Source organism: Dasypus novemcinctus, chromosome 8, assembly GCF_030445035.2.
Source record: "Dasypus novemcinctus isolate mDasNov1 chromosome 8, mDasNov1.1.hap2, whole genome shotgun sequence".
NCBI lineage: Eukaryota > Metazoa > Chordata > Mammalia > Cingulata > Dasypodidae > Dasypus > Dasypus novemcinctus.
Window position 1 is genome coordinate 17,698,442 of NC_080680.1, and position 18,528 is coordinate 17,716,969.

The window sequence follows — 18,528 nt, forward strand, 5'->3', positions numbered from 1 at the left end:
TGTATGAATTTTAACAGATAAGTTAGCCATTCGTATATTGAAGGACATTATGTTCATTTCAGGTTTTGGCTATTACAAATAATTCTGCTATAATCATTCATGTGCAGATTTTCATTTCTCTTTGATAAATATCTAGAAGTGTCATTTCTAGGTCATATTGTAAGTATGTGTTTGGTTTTTTGTGTTTTTTTTGGTAAGAGATTGACAAGTAATTAGTCAAAGTGGCAGTATTATTTTATATTCCCACCAACAATGTATGAGAGATCCAGTTATTCCCCTTTGTGACAAGTACTTTACATTGTTGTTTTTGTTTTTTTGTTTTTTAGGAGGTACCGGGGATTGAACCCAGGACCTCATACATGGGAAGAAGACACTCAACCTCGGAGCTACCACCACTCCCCAAAAAGTTATTTAGTTAGTTTGTTTGTCTTGTTTTTAGGAGGTACCAGGGATCAAACCTGGGACCCTCTAATGGGAAGCAGGCCCTCAACCACTTGAGCTACATCCATTCCGTGTTTTTTTATATTAGTGGTTGTTAGAGATATGTAGTATAATTTTACTTTGATACCAAAATAGCCACTCAGACTTCCTTTTTATTGGTGGTTGCATGCTCTTTTTCTTACCTTTTACTTTTACATGTAACTTCTGTCTTTTTATATTTAAAGTGGATTTTTTTATATCTCATCTAGTTGAGTCTTGAATACATCATGTAGTTGAGTCTTACTTTTAATCTTTGACTTTAATTGGACAAATTAGACTATTTCTTAATTTAGTGTTAGTAATAGATAGGTTGAGTTTAAATGTGTCATGTGAACATTTGCTATTTGTTCAATCTGTTTCTTCTTTTTTTCTTTTTCTCATCTCTAACTTGTCATAGTCTACCTTCAAACAGTATTTTATCATGTCAAGTGTTATAAGAATATTGTACTTCCATTCTCTCTCTTCCATATTTTTTGCTGTTTTTATAGATTTTACTTACATGTGTGTGTTATAAACCTCAGTATATCTTGTTATTTTTTTAAAATTTTATTTGTTTTTTATTTCTCTTCTCATAATGGTCAGTTTTCCCTATCTTCTTGAATATATGCTGTTGAATTGCTGTTTTAATGTCCTTGACTACTGATTTTATTTTATGTGTCATTTTTTATTCTATTGCTATTGATTGATTTTTCTCCTTTGAAGTCGTATCTCCTGATTCTTTTCCTACCTGGTAATTTTTTATTGGGTGCTTGATGTTGGGAATTTTACTATTATTGAGTGCTGGATTTTGTGCTCCTTTTTAAAATATTTGCGGACCATTTCTGCTGTGCTGTCTCTATTGTCCAGAATCCCTTTTTGCACTGCCTATTGTCCAGTGTCTAAAAGCTATTCTTTCATATATGTTGCATGGTTTTCTAAATGTATGGTATGGACCGATAAGTCATTTCTTTCTGTCATCATAGCCAGAAATGGACATCCACATGAAAATCACTTTTTGGGAACCCAAGATGTTGGCCTTTTAGAAGTTGTATTATTTACATTTGTAATTTACATTTTAAGAAAATTGGTCCTTTTCGAGTCAAGAAAATGTTTTCTATTTTCACTTCCCTCCATAATGGGTCAAATGCACATGTGCAGTGTGCCACTTTTGAAACTGCCTACCTTCATATTCAGACTGTGAAGCCCATGCAGTTCTCTCAAGTTCTAAATCATTTCCCATTTATAGGGTACTGCTTTACAAAACCAGAATTGATCTTCACATTGGAGCAAGAAGATCCATGGTTATTAGAGGAAGGATTTCTAAACAGGAGCTATACAGGTGAGATATTCAGTGCAAGGAAATTTGAGCCAATGTGACCAATTATTGGCATGCACCTTGAAATATTTTCCAGCACTCTTTTCATGTAGGCCTTTACCTTTGGAATATTAAAAAATAAAATAGCTAGTAAAATGCATAAAGGGAAGAACTTATAAAAAGAATGGGGGGGGTGCGGATGTGGCTCAACTGATAGAGTGTCCGCCTTCCATATGGAGAGTCCAGGATTTGATATCCAGGGCCTCTTGACCCATGTGGTAAGCTGGCCCATGCGCAGTGCTGCCACACGCAAAGAGTGCCGTACTACTCAGGGGCACCCCCTGTAGGGGTGCACCCCGCAAGGAAAGCCCCCCCCGCATGAAAAATGCAGCCCATCTAGGAGTGGCGCCGCACACATGGAGAGCTGATGCAGCAAGATGTTGCAACAGAAAAAGCAACACAGTTGCCTGGTGCTTCCTGACAATGCAAGCGGATGCAGAAGAATGCACAGCAGATAGACACAGAGAGCAGACAATGGGGGGGATGGGTAGAGAAATTAAAATAAGTCTTTAAAAAAAAAAAAGAATGGGTATAAGCATGTTGCTTTCTCATTTTGAAAATATGGGGGCTAAGTATATCATTTAAAGCTGAAAATTTAAGGGATGTATATTTAAAGTTAAAAGGGAAAAATGAAATATTATTAAATCAATTAAAATTGGTAGTTAAATGAAATAGTGATAGGAACAATCTTATATAATAGAGAAATACTAGATGCTATCTAAATGAGTAGGTAATTGAAGAATTGCATAATGTTATAATTAAAAGGATAATGGCTAGAGCATAATATAACCTTCATAATTAATACACTTAACAGCAAATTTACTGGAAATGTTTTTTAGAAAGCTGTGTCAGGATTCCCCACGACCATCTCAAGTTTAACACGTTTTATGAGTTTTGATATATTAACAGGTGATCCTATAGAGTGCTATCAAACTATTAATATGAAAAATGATGTGCCCCTGATTTTCACCATACTGCAAACATCAATTTGGGTAGATTAAAGCAAAAATGTAAATATTTTAGCAGAAATAGGAGATAATTTTTATTTTGCTGGGTAGGGAATAATTTAAGACCAAACAGTCTTTTAGTATATGAGGAAAAATAGATAAATACAACTATACTAAACTGATAATTTTAATCACAAAAAAAAAAGGGAAAGGACAAGTGACAATGTAGCAGAATCTTTTATAGAATGCAGAACCAAGATAACAGTATTTAGTAAGATTTAAGGACTTGTATAAATCTATGAGGGAAAATCAGATATCCCCACAGAAAAATGAGCAAAAGACTTAATATGGAGCTTTTCCAGTAGATAATCCATATGCCCAGAAAACATGGGGAAAAAAGGTTTTTAACCTCTTCTGTTACGAAAGAAATGCAAAATAAAACTTCAACAAGATACAGCTGCAAATTTATTTATTAGATTTGCAGTAATTGAGAGTCTCATAGTAGTAGCAGTTGTTGAGGATGTGGAGCATTGGACATTATCACTGCTATGGAATTAAAAGTGATGCATTCACTTTTGAAATCAATGGACATTATTGAGTAAAGGCAAGGTATGCATACCCCATACCATCCAATTCTGATCATTTTATATACTTTTGAAACTGGTGTGCTGCTCTGCTCCAGGAAGAATGTGAGAATTTTGTTCCAAAATGAAAACAAGCTAAATGCCCCCTCTTTTAGTTTGTCCAAGGGCTGCTGATGCAAAGTACCAGAAATCTGTTAGTTTTTATAGTGGAGATTTATTTGGTGTAAAATCTTATAGTTCCAAGGTCATGAAATGTCCAAATCAAGTAATCAGCAGAGATGCTTTCTCATCAAAGTCAGGTACTGTTGATCCTGGCTTTGTTGCCACATGGTAAAGCAAGATAGCCGCTGATCTCTGCAGAGATCTCTACCATACCCTCCAGAATCTACCATCTCTTGGAGCTTAGCTGTGATCAACCAGGCATAGGGTTTCTCTTTCTGGCCTTCAGCTCTTTCAGCCTTGCAGGAGCTTCTGTTTTCCTGCAGTCCTCTCTCTCACATGTCAGAATCAAACAGGGCAGTTCCCTTTTCCTGTGTCTGCCTGTCTTTCTGTGCCTCCATTTATATTAGACCCAGCAAGAGTGTGAGAGCATCATGAATCACTCCCCACTGATGTAGTCCAATCCAAAGCCCAAAATCAATATTATCAAGTAATCTAATCAAAGGCGCTTCAATCAAATGATATCACATCCACAGGAATAGATTACTTTAAAAACATAATCTTTCTCTTTTTGGGATTCATAAAATGATCTCAAACTGCCACACACACAAAGAAAAGAATGGAGAGGTAAATTGCAGAGCCTTTTTTTAAAAAGATTTTTAAAAAAAATTTATTTATCCCCCCTTCTGCCTTATTGTTTGTGCTTGCTCTCTGCTCTCTGTGTCCATTCACTGTGTGCTCTCTGTGTCTGTTCATCTTCTCTTTCAGAGGCACTGAGAACCGAACCTGCAACCTCTCCCATGTGGGAAAAAGGTGCTCAATTGTTTAAGTCACCTCTGTGCCGTCCTTTCTTGTGTTTCTCATTGTGTATCCTCTTTGTGTCTCTTTGTTGAGTCATCTTGTTGCATCAGCTCACTGTCTTATTCACCTCCAGGAGGCACCAGGAATCAAACCTAGGACCTCCCATGTGGTAGGCAGGGAGCTCAATCGCTTGAGCCACATCCACTTCCCAATTATAGAACATTCATTGAAAGGAGTAGTGTTTTACAGCAAAGGGAATGTACCAAATTATGGCTAGAAGTAAATACTTGGCTCATTCTCACAGTGTTGACATAGAAGCAAGACATCATGAATATAGTTAGTAAGCTCTGTGATTTCATTTATATAAAGCAATTGGTAATAGTAAATTATGACAGTTTTTAGTTGCATATGTAAGTTATAAAGCTATAAATTAATAGTGAGGAAATGATTACCATAAATTCTGTGATAGACTTGACTTTACATGTGAAGGAAGTTTTGCTCAAGAAGAAATACCTGGGATTTTTTGTAGGCAGATATTTTCTTTTTCTTGACCTGTCTGATACTTTACCAAGGTGTTCACCTTTGCCATTTGTTAAAATGCATGTAAGAGTTTTATGCATGGTAGTTTTATGTTTTTTAAAGGTTAGAAGTTGGGAAACCAATGAGTGAGAGATGGTGTTTACTACAGATATGCCCCACAAAGGGTTTGCTTCTATAATAGATAAAGAAATCTTGCGGTGAATGTCCCCTTCTCAGTATGGCCTTCCATGACCACCTTGTTTCAAATGACATCCCTCATCTCAGGCAGTCTAGTTATTTCCCTTTGTTTTACACTTTCTTCAAAGCACTCATCAGCTCTTCTTTGCATCTAGTGAGACTTGTTCAAACAAAATTATTTTTCCAATGCCTGGAACACTCTAAAGTGCATAATAGACTTACATTGAATATTTCTTGCGTGAATGAATTTTGGCTCACAGGCTCTTTCTCCTCTTCTAGCAGCATCTGTCTGAATGCTCTGTCCTCTGTGCTCTGTTCCTTTTCCTATACAATAAATCCCTCTTTGCCTCACCCATCTTCACAATTTAAGCTTTTTTCACTCTATCCTGATGACTGCAGAATTATTCCCTACATATATAATGTCCCATCTGTACACTAATGCAACATTTCTTATGTATTTAGGGGTCTGTACTAAATTTCCCTGTGCATTTGGGGCACTCTATTAATTTTTCTTTTATGAATCAAAGTCCTGTCCTTCTCACCTCCCTATAATTATTTTGCTCTACGTTGTTTCTCCTCCAATAATGGACAACCATGAAGTCACTTGAAACTTTTGAATCCCTCATCTCGTGTTATTCTCTCTTGTTGATCTTTCTATGGTTTCTAATATTAGTTCCCTTTGTTACAAGATCTTCTTGTTCTCACTTCACATGTGCTGTCTATTCGTATTGCCCAAAACTAGAACCCTGCTCTTTCTTGCCTTATTGATCTACTTTCTAATTGGCATAATTTTTTACTTAAAGTATTCAATTTATCTTGCTGTAGACTGACAAATAAACATGTGGTTTCCCCTTATTACCTAACATGTGGACTTACAATTTCTTATATTTTACCACCGTATTACCCACCCATCTTAAATTATCAAATTTATTTCTTTCCATTGCTTGTGCTCATGCCAAACTCCGTATGACCATGTATCTTAAATGTGACATATGACATTTTCCTCTACATCATAGCTGTCATCAAAGTTGTCCCTGTTAAAATTATTTTTTATAAATGTATTTATTTTTACAATTTATATAAATGGGATTAAGAAATATGCAATACTCTGTGCCAGTTTCTGTCACTTAGGATAATTTTTTTTTTTTTTTTACAATTGATGAAAAAACATTAATTTGTTATTATTCAGTACAATCCATAGTTTGCTTTAGGTACATTTTAGCTCAAATACCACCCTGTCTTTAACATATTGTAATACTAATGTGTATTTATTCTGATTCATGGAAGAACATTCTTTTTTTTTTTAGGAGGTACTGGGGATTGAATCCAGGACCTCATACATGGGAAGCAGTTGCTCAACCATTTGTACTATTAATATTTGTACTATTTTATATTTGTACTATTAATTATATTTGTACTATTAATCACACTCATCATCTGCAGCAGGGTCCACTATGCTACACAATCCCGTGTTTCATCCTTTAGCTCTTCTAAGAAACAAGCTCCTGCCACAAGAACTTAAAGATGCTTTCCTCCATTTTCTTCTAGGAGTTTTATAGTCCTGATTTTTATAGTTAGGTCTTTGATCCATTTTCAGTTAATTTTTTAATATGGTTTGAGGTAAAGGTCCTCTTACATTATTTTGGATATGGATATCCAGTTTTCCCAGTACCGTATGATGAAGGGACTTTTCTGTCCCAGTGAGTGGGCTTGGTAGCCTTGTCAAAAATCATTTGATTGTAGATGTACGGGTATTTCTGAATACCAGTTCAATTCCATTGATCTATATGTCTATCTTTATGCCAATACCATGCTCTTTTGACCCCTGTAGCTTTGTAATATGCTTTAAAGTTAGGAAGTATGAGTTCACCCCAACTTCATTCTTCTTTTAAGGTGTATTTGGCTCTTCAGCATTCCTTTCTTTTCCAAATAAATTTGGTAATTGACATTTCCATTTCTGCAAAATAGTCTGTTGGAATTTTGATTGATTGTTTTGAATCTGTCAATACAATTTGACTGTAATTGAAATGGTAATGATATTTAGTCTTCCAGTCCGTGAACTCAGTGCCCTTCCATTTGTTTCAGTCTTCTTTAATTTCTTTTAGTAAAGTATTGTAGTTTTCTGAGTACAGTCCTTTATATCCTTGGTTAAATTTATTCTTAGTTGCTATTGTAAGTGTAATTAATATCCTAGTTTCCTCCTCAGATTGTTTACTTCTAGTATATAGAAACACTACTGATTTTTTTCTTGTTGATCTATATCCTACCACTTTGCTGAATTCATTTATTAGCTCTAGTAGTTTCATTATAGATTTTGGGGGGCTTTCTAAATATAGGATCATGTCATCTGCAAATAGTGAAAGTTTTACTTCTTCCTTTCCAATTTGGATTACTTTTATTTTTCTTGCCTAATTACTCTAGCTAGAACTTCTATTACAATATTGAATAATGGTGATGAAAATGAACATCCTTGTCTTGTTCCCAATCTTAAAGGGAAAGCTTTCAGCCTTTCACCATTGAGTATGATGTTGACTGAGGGTTTTTCATGCATGCCCTGTATCATGTTGAGGAAGGTTCCTTTCAATCCTATCCTTTATACTTTTGTTTTGCTTCGTTTTTTTGTCAAATGTTTTTTCTGCAACAGTAGAGATGGTCATGTGATTTTTGTCCTTAGATTTGTTCATGTGTATTACATTAATTGATTTTCTTGTGTTGAACCAACCTTGCATACCAAGAATAAAACCCAATTCATCATGGTGTATAATTCTTTTTATGTACTGTTGGATTCTATATGCAAGTGTTTGTTGAGGATTTTTACATATATATTCATTAGAAAGATTGGTTTGTAATTTCCTTTCTTCTATCTCTTTCTGGCTTTGGTATTAAGGTAATGTTGGCTTCATAGAATGAGTCAGTTGTTCCCTCCACTTCAGTGTTTTGGAAGAGGTTGTGCAGGACTGACATTAATTCTTCTTGAAATGTTTGATAGAATTCAACATTGAAGCCATCTGCTTCTGGGCTTTTGTTTATTGGGAGGGTTTTGGTGACTGGTTTAATTTCTTGTGACTACTTTGTGGAGGTTTTCTATTTCTTTTCAAGTCATGTAGGTAGTTAGTATGTTTTTAGGAAGTTGTCCTTTTCATCTAAATTGTCTACTTTGTTGGCATACAATTGTACAGTCTCTTTGTATGATCCTTATTTCTGTGGAATCAGTAGTAATGTCCCCCTTCTCATTTCGAATTTTATTGGCATCTTCTCTCTTTCTTTGTCAGTCTAGCTAAGGGTTTGTCTGTTTTGTTGATCTTCTTGAAGAACAAACTTTTGATTTTGTTGATTCTCTCTGTTGTTTTTCTGTTCTCAATGTCATATATTTCTGCTTTAATCTTCATTATTTCTTTCTGTTTCTTTTGGGGTTAGTTTGCTGTTCTTTTTCTAGTTAATACAGGTGTTCAGTTAGGTCATTGATTTTAGCTCTTTCTTCTTTTTTAATGTATTTATAGCTATAATTTATAGCTATAATATAGCTATAAAAAAAGCTATAAATTTCTCTCTCTGCACTTCCTTCTCTGCATCCCATAAGTTTTGTTATGTTGTGTTCTTGTTTCATTTGTCTCAAGATGTTTTACTAATTTCTCTTGCAATTTCTTCTTTTACCCAGTGATTGCTTAAGATAATTTTGTTTAATCTCCATATATTTGTGAATTTTCCCATTCTTTACCTGTTATTGATTTACAGATTCATTACTTTATGATCAAAGAACGTACTTTGTACAATTTCAGTGCTTTTAAATTTATTGAGACCTGTTTTATGACCCAACATATGCTGTATTCTGGAAAAGATCAATGAGCCATCTATATGCTGTCTACAAGAGACTCACCTTAGATACAGAGTCACCAGTAGGCTGAAAATGAAAGGTTGGAGAAAGATTTTTCATGGAGATAGTAACCAAAAAAGAGCTGGAGTAGCTACACTAATATCAGACAAAATAGATTTTATTTGTATTTTTTTTGTTGTTGTTTTTAATCTTTTTTTTTTGGTATTTTTATTTTGTGACAAAATAGATTTTAAATACAAAACTGTTATAAAAGACAAAGGAGGACATTATATATTAATAAAAGGGACATTTCACCAAGAAAAAAAGCAATAATAAAATGTATGTACCTAACCAAGATGCCCCAAAATACATGAGACAAACATTCGCAAAACTGAAAGGAGAAGTAGAAATCTCTACAATAATGGTTGGCAACTTTAATACCACTGTCATCATTGGATAGAACATGTGAGCAGAGAATCAATTTGGAAAAAACCTGAATTATATGATAAACAAACTAGACCTAACAGTCATATACAGAACATTGTACCCCAAAACAACAGGGTATATATTCATGTCAATTGCCTATATAAATTTTTAAGTACTTTACTACATTAAATTTCTTAGTGTGCCTTGAATGTGAGGGAAGACTTTCATTGTTATTTTCATTATTACTCATTTTCCAGTTAGGCTCATATTCCCACCTCTTTTATAAAATTGTCCTACTTAAGCCTATATTTCTTTCCTCCTTCCTAAACTTTCAATCCACTTGATAGATATGTTACAGAATCATGAGACTTAATCACATACTCTATGCTGAAAGCATATGCTTTTAAGTGAGCTCCATTCCTCACTGAATACACCAAATAGAATGGTCTCTTGTTTTATTTTTTCCATACACTAGCATGTAAAATATAGTAAATATTTTATAATTATGGTGCAGATTGAACCACAGCCAGGAGGAGAGAGGTATTTTATATTGATTCATTCAGAAACACTATCCTTTTAATGCGAATATCCAAGTCAGAATTTTGGGGATTTTGAATCAAAATTGTAGATTGCCCCTAAGTCAGAACCCATATGTAAAAGAGCTTTCTGTATATTTATGTGACTCACTGCTTTTTAAGGGTCCTGATTGAATTTCTGTTATATAGACATGCAAAGTAAATCAGAATGAGGGTTGTATTTGAAGCAGACCTCCATGAAATATATTTTATATGATATAACATGCCATATATTAAAAGATGAATAGTTGTTTATGAGAGAAACAAGAGGAAATGTTACCCATTTTATTATGGTCATCCCATCCATTTTAAGATGTATCTCGATTTTAGTGATGATATTTGCTTAAAATGTGTACATCTCAGATATGTGCATTCTCTCCATATATCCATTGTCAATATGAAGGGCATAGGCAGTAACTACTTCAGATTTTAATATGAATGGTGCTTAAGTTTATTGGAAGAAATAAGAATCCTTTTTCAAATATATATATATATATATATTATTTTACCATTGGTGCTAGATTTTAAGTAGTGCCAAGCCTGGAATGCAGGCTAAATAGAGGAAAAAATGTGAATGTAACATTATTGTAGCAAATGAACCATTTAATAGGAAAACTGGTAGCTTGTCAAGTCTATAGCATAAAATACTGTGGAATAGTGGAATGGTAGCTAGAATACACAAGGAGCCTGCAGTTAATGTAAAACTTTCTTCTCCAGAATCACATCTCTTTTAAATCTTTTGGGATCTAGGTCAGTGGACTAAAATCCTTCATGGGTTTTTAGCATGGACTTGAAACATTGTTGCATGGAATGTAGATAGCAGCATGGTGAGAGCAGTAAAATATACACAATAAATTTATGATATATGAATATAAAAGATACTTGTAAGTTTCCTGGGACCAGCTTAAAACCTTCAGGTTGTCAGAGTCATTAAAACCTAGACATATTGAAAAGAAGTTGAAAAGCTCAGTTAAGGATTGTACAGGAGGAAAACTAGTTTTGTGAAAATGAATAAGTAAGTTGAAAGGAGGAAAGTTAAGATTTGATTGTCAAGAGAAGTTCATTGAAGAGCACTGAAAAAATAGACCAAGACAACTAATATAATAGAATAAGGAGAGGACAGTGAATCCAGTTCAGTTGGGAAAATGACTGATACACATCAGTTTAGCACTTCACTTGTACATTTGTGTTCTCATGAATGACATTACCAGAAGAATTAAAGCATGACTTCAACATGAGGAAATTGGTGCCATTATGAATTTATTTTGGTATTGATGTGTAGAATGGAACAAAGGCAAATCCAAATGATGAGTGTAGACTAATTTTGAGAGTTATAGTTTAAAATCCTGAACACATATTCATTTCCAATGTCCCCCATTATGGAAATTTAGGGAATTTACATTTGGAATTACTTAAGCTGTGAGACTGATCCAGAAACCAAGGAGCCAAATATGTAGTAGGGCATGCTTGTATAAGCCGTATACTAGAGAAGTATGTTAAGTATCATAAAGCATGTTTAATTTTCTCATTTATAGAAGACTGCCAACATAAGGAACGCTTAGAGAAGAGCTCAGAAAATCAAGGCAAGCAATTGTGGCAAGTTTTATTCTCCAACAAAATACTGATTACAGAGCAAGAGAACATCTCGGGAACAAGGTGTTATTTGGGCATAAACAATTTTCCTTCAAGAACAGTGCCCCTTACATGTGATGCTGGAAGATCCACTTCCCTTCGTATAAGCTCATTGGACCCACACTGTCAATATTCAAGAGAGAAAGCTAGTGAGATTAATGCCTGTGAGAAATGGCTCCTTCTTACTAAGGACAGCAGAATTAATATTGAACATAAAGATTTTCATTATGAAAATGTGAAAGCCCTCAGTCAAAAGGAGGAAGTTATTCAGGATCAGACAGTGCAAACTTTGGGGCAAGCTTTTGAACACATTGAATATGGAAAAGCTTTCCTGGAGAAGGCTACCCTTGTTACATCTAAGAGTGCACACATGAATGAGAAATCCTATAAATTCAATGAGTTTGGGGAAAACCTATGTGATAAACCTATTCTTATTGTCTCTCAGAGCATTCATAAAGAAGATAACAGTCATTATGAAATAAATGAATATAATTGTAATGAAAATGGAAATGATTTCAGTAGCATCACTCAACTTCCAACAACTGACCTAGGAGGGAAAACTTTTAGCCTTAAATCCCACTTTATAGAAGATCAAGAAATTCATTTAGTGGTAAAAGGTTTTGGTCCAAATTTGCATCCAGGTCAGCCTCAGAAAAGTCACACATGGGAAAAAACTTATGAATGTGGGAAAGCTTTAAATAAGAAATCATGCCTAAAGAAATATCAGAGAACTCACATAAGAGAGAAACCCTTTAAATGCAATGAATGTGGGAAATCTTTCAACTATAATTCAATTCTTGTAGCACATCAGAGAACACACACAGGGGAGAAATCCTTTGAATGTAATGAATATGAGAAATCTTTCAAGCATGTTGCAGGCCTAAGTAAGCAGAGCATTCATATAGTGGAAAAATCATATAAATGTGATGAATATTGGAAAGCTTTCAAACTGAAGTCAGGCATTAGAAATCATAGAAGTCAAACATGGGAGAAACCTTATAAATGTCATCAGTGTGGAAAAGGTTTCAGTGCGAAATCACAACTCAGAGGACATTATAGAATTCACACAGGGGAGAAACCTTTTAAATGTAATCAGTGTGGAAAAGCTTTCAGCCATAAATCAAATCTCAGAGAACATCAGAGAACTCATACTGGGGAGAAACCATATAAATGTGATGAATGTGGAAAATTTTTCAGGCATAAATCAACTCTTAGAGGACATCAAAGAAGTCACACAGGAGAGAAACCCTATGTGTGTAATGATTGTGGAAAAGCTTTCAGTGAAAAGTCAGTCCTAAGAAGACATCAGAGAATTCATACAGGAGAGAAGCCATATCATTGTGATGTATGTGAGAAAGCCTTCAGTACAAAGTCAGGTCTAAGAATACATCAAAAAACTCACACAGGGGAGAAGCCCTTTCAATGTAGTGAATGTGGGGAATCTTTTGACTATAAGTCAATACTCATAATACATCAAAGATCTCACAAAGGGGAGAAGCCATTTGAATGCAGTGAATGTGGGAAAATGTTTGACTATAAGTCAACCCTCAGAATACATCAGACAACTCATACAGGAGAGAAACCCTTTGAATGTAATGAATGTGCAAAATCTTTCAGCCATATTTCAGGGCTAAAGAAACATCAAAAAACTCACACAGGGGAAAGACCACATAAATGCGATGAATGTGGAAAAGCTTTCAAACTGAGGTCAGGCCTAAGAAAGCATCACAGAATTCACACTGGGGAGAAACCCTATAAATGTAATCAGTGCGGAAAATGTTTTGGTCAGGAATCGCAATTGAGAGGACATTATAGAATTCACACAGGGGAAAAACCCTATAAATGTAATCAGTGTGGGAAATCATTTGGTCAGAAATCATGTCTCAGAGAACATCAGAGAACTCACACAGGGGAGAAACCTTACATATGTAAAGAATGTGGAAAAACTTTCAGGAAGAAATCTACTCTCAGAGGACATCTAAGAACTCACACTGGAGAGAAACCCTATGCATGTAATGAATGTGGAAAAGCTTTCAGTGAGAAGTCAGTCCTAAAAAGACATCAGAGAATTCATACAGGAGAGAAACCATATACTTGTACTCAGTGTGGAGAATCTTTCAGCCAGAAATCAAACCTAAGAGTACATCAGAGAACCCACACAGGGGAGAAGCCTTTTGAATGCAATGAATGTGGGAAATCTTTTGACTATAAATCAAACCTCATAATACATCAGAGAACTCACACAGGAGAGAAACCATTTGTATGTAATGAATGTGAGAAGTCTTTCAGTCAAATTTCAGTCCTAAGGAATCATCAGAGAACTCATACAGGGGAAAGACCATATAAATGTGAGGAATGTGGGAAGGCTTTCAAAGTGATGTCAGGTCTAAGAAAACATCATAGAACACACACAAGTGAGAAACCTGGTAAATGTAAAATCAGTATGGAGAATCTTTCAGGCAGAAACCAAATTTCAGAGTACATCAGAGACCTCATACCAGGGTGAAAGCCTATAAATATAATTAGCATGGAAAATCATTCAGGCAGAAATCATATATCAGAAGAAATCAGAAAAATCACACAGGAGAGAAAACTTAATGTAATGAATGTGTAAAGCTTTCTATGATAAATTAGTCCTAGGAAACCATCAAGAGAACTTGCACAGTTTTAAGTAGAGTGGAGAAAGTTTCAGCCAGAAACCAAACCTCAGAGTGCTTACACAGGGGAGAAATCCTAGAAATTCAATAAATGTGGGAAACATTCAGACAGAAATCAAGACTTCAAGAACATCAGGGGAAGCAAATTTGGCTCAACCAATAGAGCATCTGCCTACCACATTGGAGGTCCAGGGTTCAAACCCAGGGCCTCCTGGCACTTGTGGTGAGCTGGGCCACACACAGTGCTGATACACGAAGGAGTGCCATACCACGCAGGGTGTCCCTTGTGTAGGGGAGCCCCACGTGCAAGGAGTGTGCCCCGTAAGGAGAGCCACCCAACGCAAAAGTGCAGCCTGCCCAGGAGTGGCCCTGCACACACGGAGAGCTGATGCAGCAAGATGATGCAACAAAAAAGAAACACAGAAAGAACATCAGAAAGCCTGCACAGAGGATTAAACATATCAGTGTAGATTTGGGTAACTCTCAGCTGGAAATCAGGCCTCACTGAACATCCAAGAACATGCATAGGAAAAAAAATCCTGTGAATAAAGAAAGATGAACCTTCTGTAACGTATCACTTTCTTTAAATATCATAGAATTTATGCAAGAAATTCTTGAAAATATATTTAATTTGGACAGTCTTTTAGACAACTGCCCTCATTGTGTATCAGGGAATTCAAGAAAGATACCCTGTAGATATAATTAATATGGGAAATATTTCATGTGAAGCCAACCTTCAAAAAACTGAAACCTGCCCCCAAAACTCTGAGAAAGTGAAAATGGGAACACTTTGTGCTAGCAATCATAACTCATTCATGATCAGGGAAATCACACAGTATAAAACCTAGAATTAATAATGTATGTGTTATAACCACAAGCAATAATCTAACTTTTCCAGTACAACAGAAAATATAAATTGATGTTGGTGACCTCATGGTATAATAAAATACAAAAGAAAGATTTTTGAATGTTATGAGTGTAGAAAATATTTAGTATGTCAAATCTCAACTTGATTTATCCTTGTGTATCCTTTTGAGTTTTAATTGTGTAACCATTTCTTTTCCCTTGTGGCACACACAGTATAAATTCCCCGATTATTCTTTCATCTATGTGGAATCATATCACCAGCCTCTGAATAGTGGCACATAGGAGTCAGTGGCAATCCAGTCTTATTAAAGATATCCCTCAAATGTTGTCTCCTGTCTCTTGGCAAAACAAGAAAGTGTTTATTCTCTTGAAAACTATGGAACTCAAAAACTGATGATGGAGAATACAAGAATGAAGGAGTCAAGGTGAAAGAGTGGCTGTGGAATAGCATTTTTTCCTCCAAGTACACAACTGGATTTTGTGACAAAGAAATACACTTATTCTCTTTTGAGCTTCTGTAGGTGTATAGGTGTACTTGATGCTGAGGTATACTCATGATAGATTAATAAAACTTTAAAATGTGACTCATGTGAGACATGTGAGCTCAGTGTAAATATCAGAAATTTCACACAGGAGTAACCACTGATGACATCCTAAATGATCAAAAGCTCTTATCCAAAATTATTATTCACTACTAAACAGGTAAATATCAGAGAAGATACCCAAGATTTTCACACAAATAATTTCCCAAAATGATGTCTCCTTCAATATCTTGGAATATTTTATTATAATCAAGAAATTAACATTGATAAAACACTAGGATTTAATCAGTGGATCTTATTCATATTTTACTGATTTGCCTAATAACACCCATTATAGCAAAAGAAAATGCAGTATGCATTACAATCTGTTGTGTCTACTTAGTCTTAATCACAAACAATTCTTTATCATTTCTTTGTATTTCACAATAATGGCATATTTGAAGAGTTCAGGGCATATTTCATTAGGAAGTTTCCTCTGTTTCCTTATGATTGGGCTCTGTAATGTGCTTTTAGTAGCAGTATGACAAAAAGGTACGTGGAGTTCTCAGGACATCAGGCCAGGAGCTACATGCTGTTGCTTAATCCCATTGATAGTGGTATTAACTTAGTCATTAAAGTGGTGACTACTGAGTTTCTTGGTACAAGGTCACCTGCTTACTCTTTGTATTGATAAATACCTTGTGATGAGATACTTTTGGGCTTAGGCATCCTGCTAATTCTCAAATTTTTCCAATAGAATTAGTTTATATTTATGACCCTTGCCTAAGCAAGTTATCATGGTTGCCTAATAGTGATTTTTTTTTTTCAATCTCATGTTACTTCTGCACTTGGATTTCAATCATAAGGACAAGTTCCTAAATTTATTTCTTTATTTACACCATTTTGGACTTAATCAAATTGTATCAGTTTCAGAGGAAGCAGGGAGAGACTGGAAAAAATCCTCAAATTTGTCCAGTGGGAGCCCCATTATTTGTTCCCCGTGTCTTATCATGTCTTTCTGATCTGTTTTGTTTTTGGCAAATTACTTATTTGTATGTATGATCATGCTGTTTTCTCTGCCTTTGTAATATATCTTTTATAGCAAGTTTTTCATACTGTCTACTGAAAAAAAGTTTTTCTTAGTGATAACATTTGGTTGTTTAATCCCCCCTTCAATAAATCTTACAGAATTATGATTGGATTTGCATTAAATTTACTCTCAATTAGATACCCACAAAGTGAAATCGATTTACCCAGAGGGCCGGGGGTTATTCCTTGGAGACACAGGCTAGTGATGGGGGCCACGAATTTCACCTGCTCTATCTGTGCTTTAGACATGTTCACAGCTCCCCAGCACCACTTCATCCACTAGAGAATGTTACTTACATCCTGGTCATTAGTCTTTTTTCCCCTACTAGTTGGATCTTTCTTCTCCCTGCCTGTATATTTTTCTTACAGGCATTTTCACTTTCGTTCTAACAAATGGTAGCCTCATTTGGAGACCGAGGAAAAGTTTATTTTCTGTATGCCTGCCTACTAAGTGTTTACATGCTACTACAGACAGAAAAGAAACCTATTTTCAGAGGATTTTCCCTTCATTGCATGTTGTGAAAGGTTTGATGAGCAGCCTTTCTACAATCTGCCCTAGCTCAAATCCCCATGTGTTTGCCTTAACCTAGTTTTTTGAGTGAACAACCTTGAATCTCCTGATTCCCTTATGGCAAATAACTAAAATTTCTACTGAACGGGCTTCACTTGCTGCTTAGTAAACTAAGTGATAAAGTCTGCCGTCAACCTTTTTTGATGCGTTACCCAGAATGACAGGCATCCAAGCTATGTAACCCACCCAGGTGGAAGAAAGTCAGGGTATTGGCTGGCTAATTCCTTGTGAATGACTAACCTTTGATATTTCCAGTATTTTCAGCAAAGGAAGCAGCAAAAAGAAATGCTTTCAACATTTTTAGTAAATTTCACCTCAGTGTGCAGGTTCACCACTTGTAAGTTCTACTTTCTACACACCTTCAGGATGTAATTCCACTAAGATTTTTTTCAAATATATAAGAACCTCCCTTTTTCCATTTTCAAATAACATTTTACATTTCCTTCTGAATTCACACCAGTGGCATTCCCAATACCCACATTTCTACTACCATTCTTCCCACAGTTACTTAGACTTTTTCTGTCATATTCCTCAAAATTATTCTCATACTTGTTTCCACCTCTTGCCACAGCTTGGTTCTATAGCCACTTACACATTTTTTATTATTTGTTATGTATCATGCAGGTTGTGGTACCATAATCTTTATTAGCTCCCTATAGTGGCATAGGGAATTACTACAAGTGTATTAAACACCACTCATTTCTTATCTCATAGTTTTGTAGGTCTTAAGTCCAGATTCACTTTGTTGAGTTTTTTGCTCAGTGTTTCACACTAAATGAAAATCTGGGCTGGATTGTGCTCATCTGGAGGTTCTGGAGGGAAACCAAGTTAATAAGTTCCTAGTTAATTATGCTATTTATAGATTCTCATTCCTTCCAGCTTTAGGTCTGAAGTATCTGTTACATTGCTGCCTGTCAGCTGGTGGCTGTCATCAGCTGCTTAAGGCTGCCCACATTCCTTACATGAACCTGCCATCTACAGTGCAGCATTAGCAGTTCAAGTTCTTATGCTTCAAGTATCTCTGACTTACACTTATGCCATCAGGTATAGTATTTTGTGTGATTAGATCAAGCCCCACATGGAAAATCTCTATGCTAAAGTCAGCTGTGCCTTATAACTTAGTATAATAATGTGACTGATACTGCATCATAGTCACATGATCTAGAGATTAGTGCAGGACATATTTGGGAGTCATTTTAGATTTTTACCTACCACAAAGGTGTTCCTTAAAACACAGTTCACAGCCTCTCCAGTCTGCCTTAATGCCGTCTAAGTGGGCAATTCAGGGGAGAAAGAACAGATCTCTGGGTTAACCCCAGATCCCCCCACTTGGA

At 35.4% G+C, this 18,528-nt stretch overlaps 1 protein-coding gene across 6 annotated transcripts in view; it reads left to right on the forward strand.

Annotated features, from left to right (window-relative positions):
* The window catches only part of LOC101432390 (zinc finger protein 782-like), a 29,663-nt gene extending 12,933 nt beyond the window's left edge, over positions 1-16,730 (forward strand). For 4 of the 6 annotated variants that reach the window (XM_071216633.1, XM_058301526.2, XM_071216631.1 and 1 more), the window contains 2 exons: positions 1,706-1,798; positions 11,393-16,730. In XM_071216633.1, the coding sequence (XP_071072734.1) occupies positions 1,706-1,798; positions 11,393-13,995 (2,696 nt within the window). In that variant the 3' untranslated portion in view covers positions 13,996-16,730. The remainder of the gene's footprint in view (positions 1-1,705; positions 1,799-11,392) is intronic. The other 2 variants (XM_071216632.1, XM_071216635.1) reach the window with 1 other exon arrangement.
* The last annotated feature ends 1,798 nt before the right edge of the window (positions 16,731-18,528 follow it).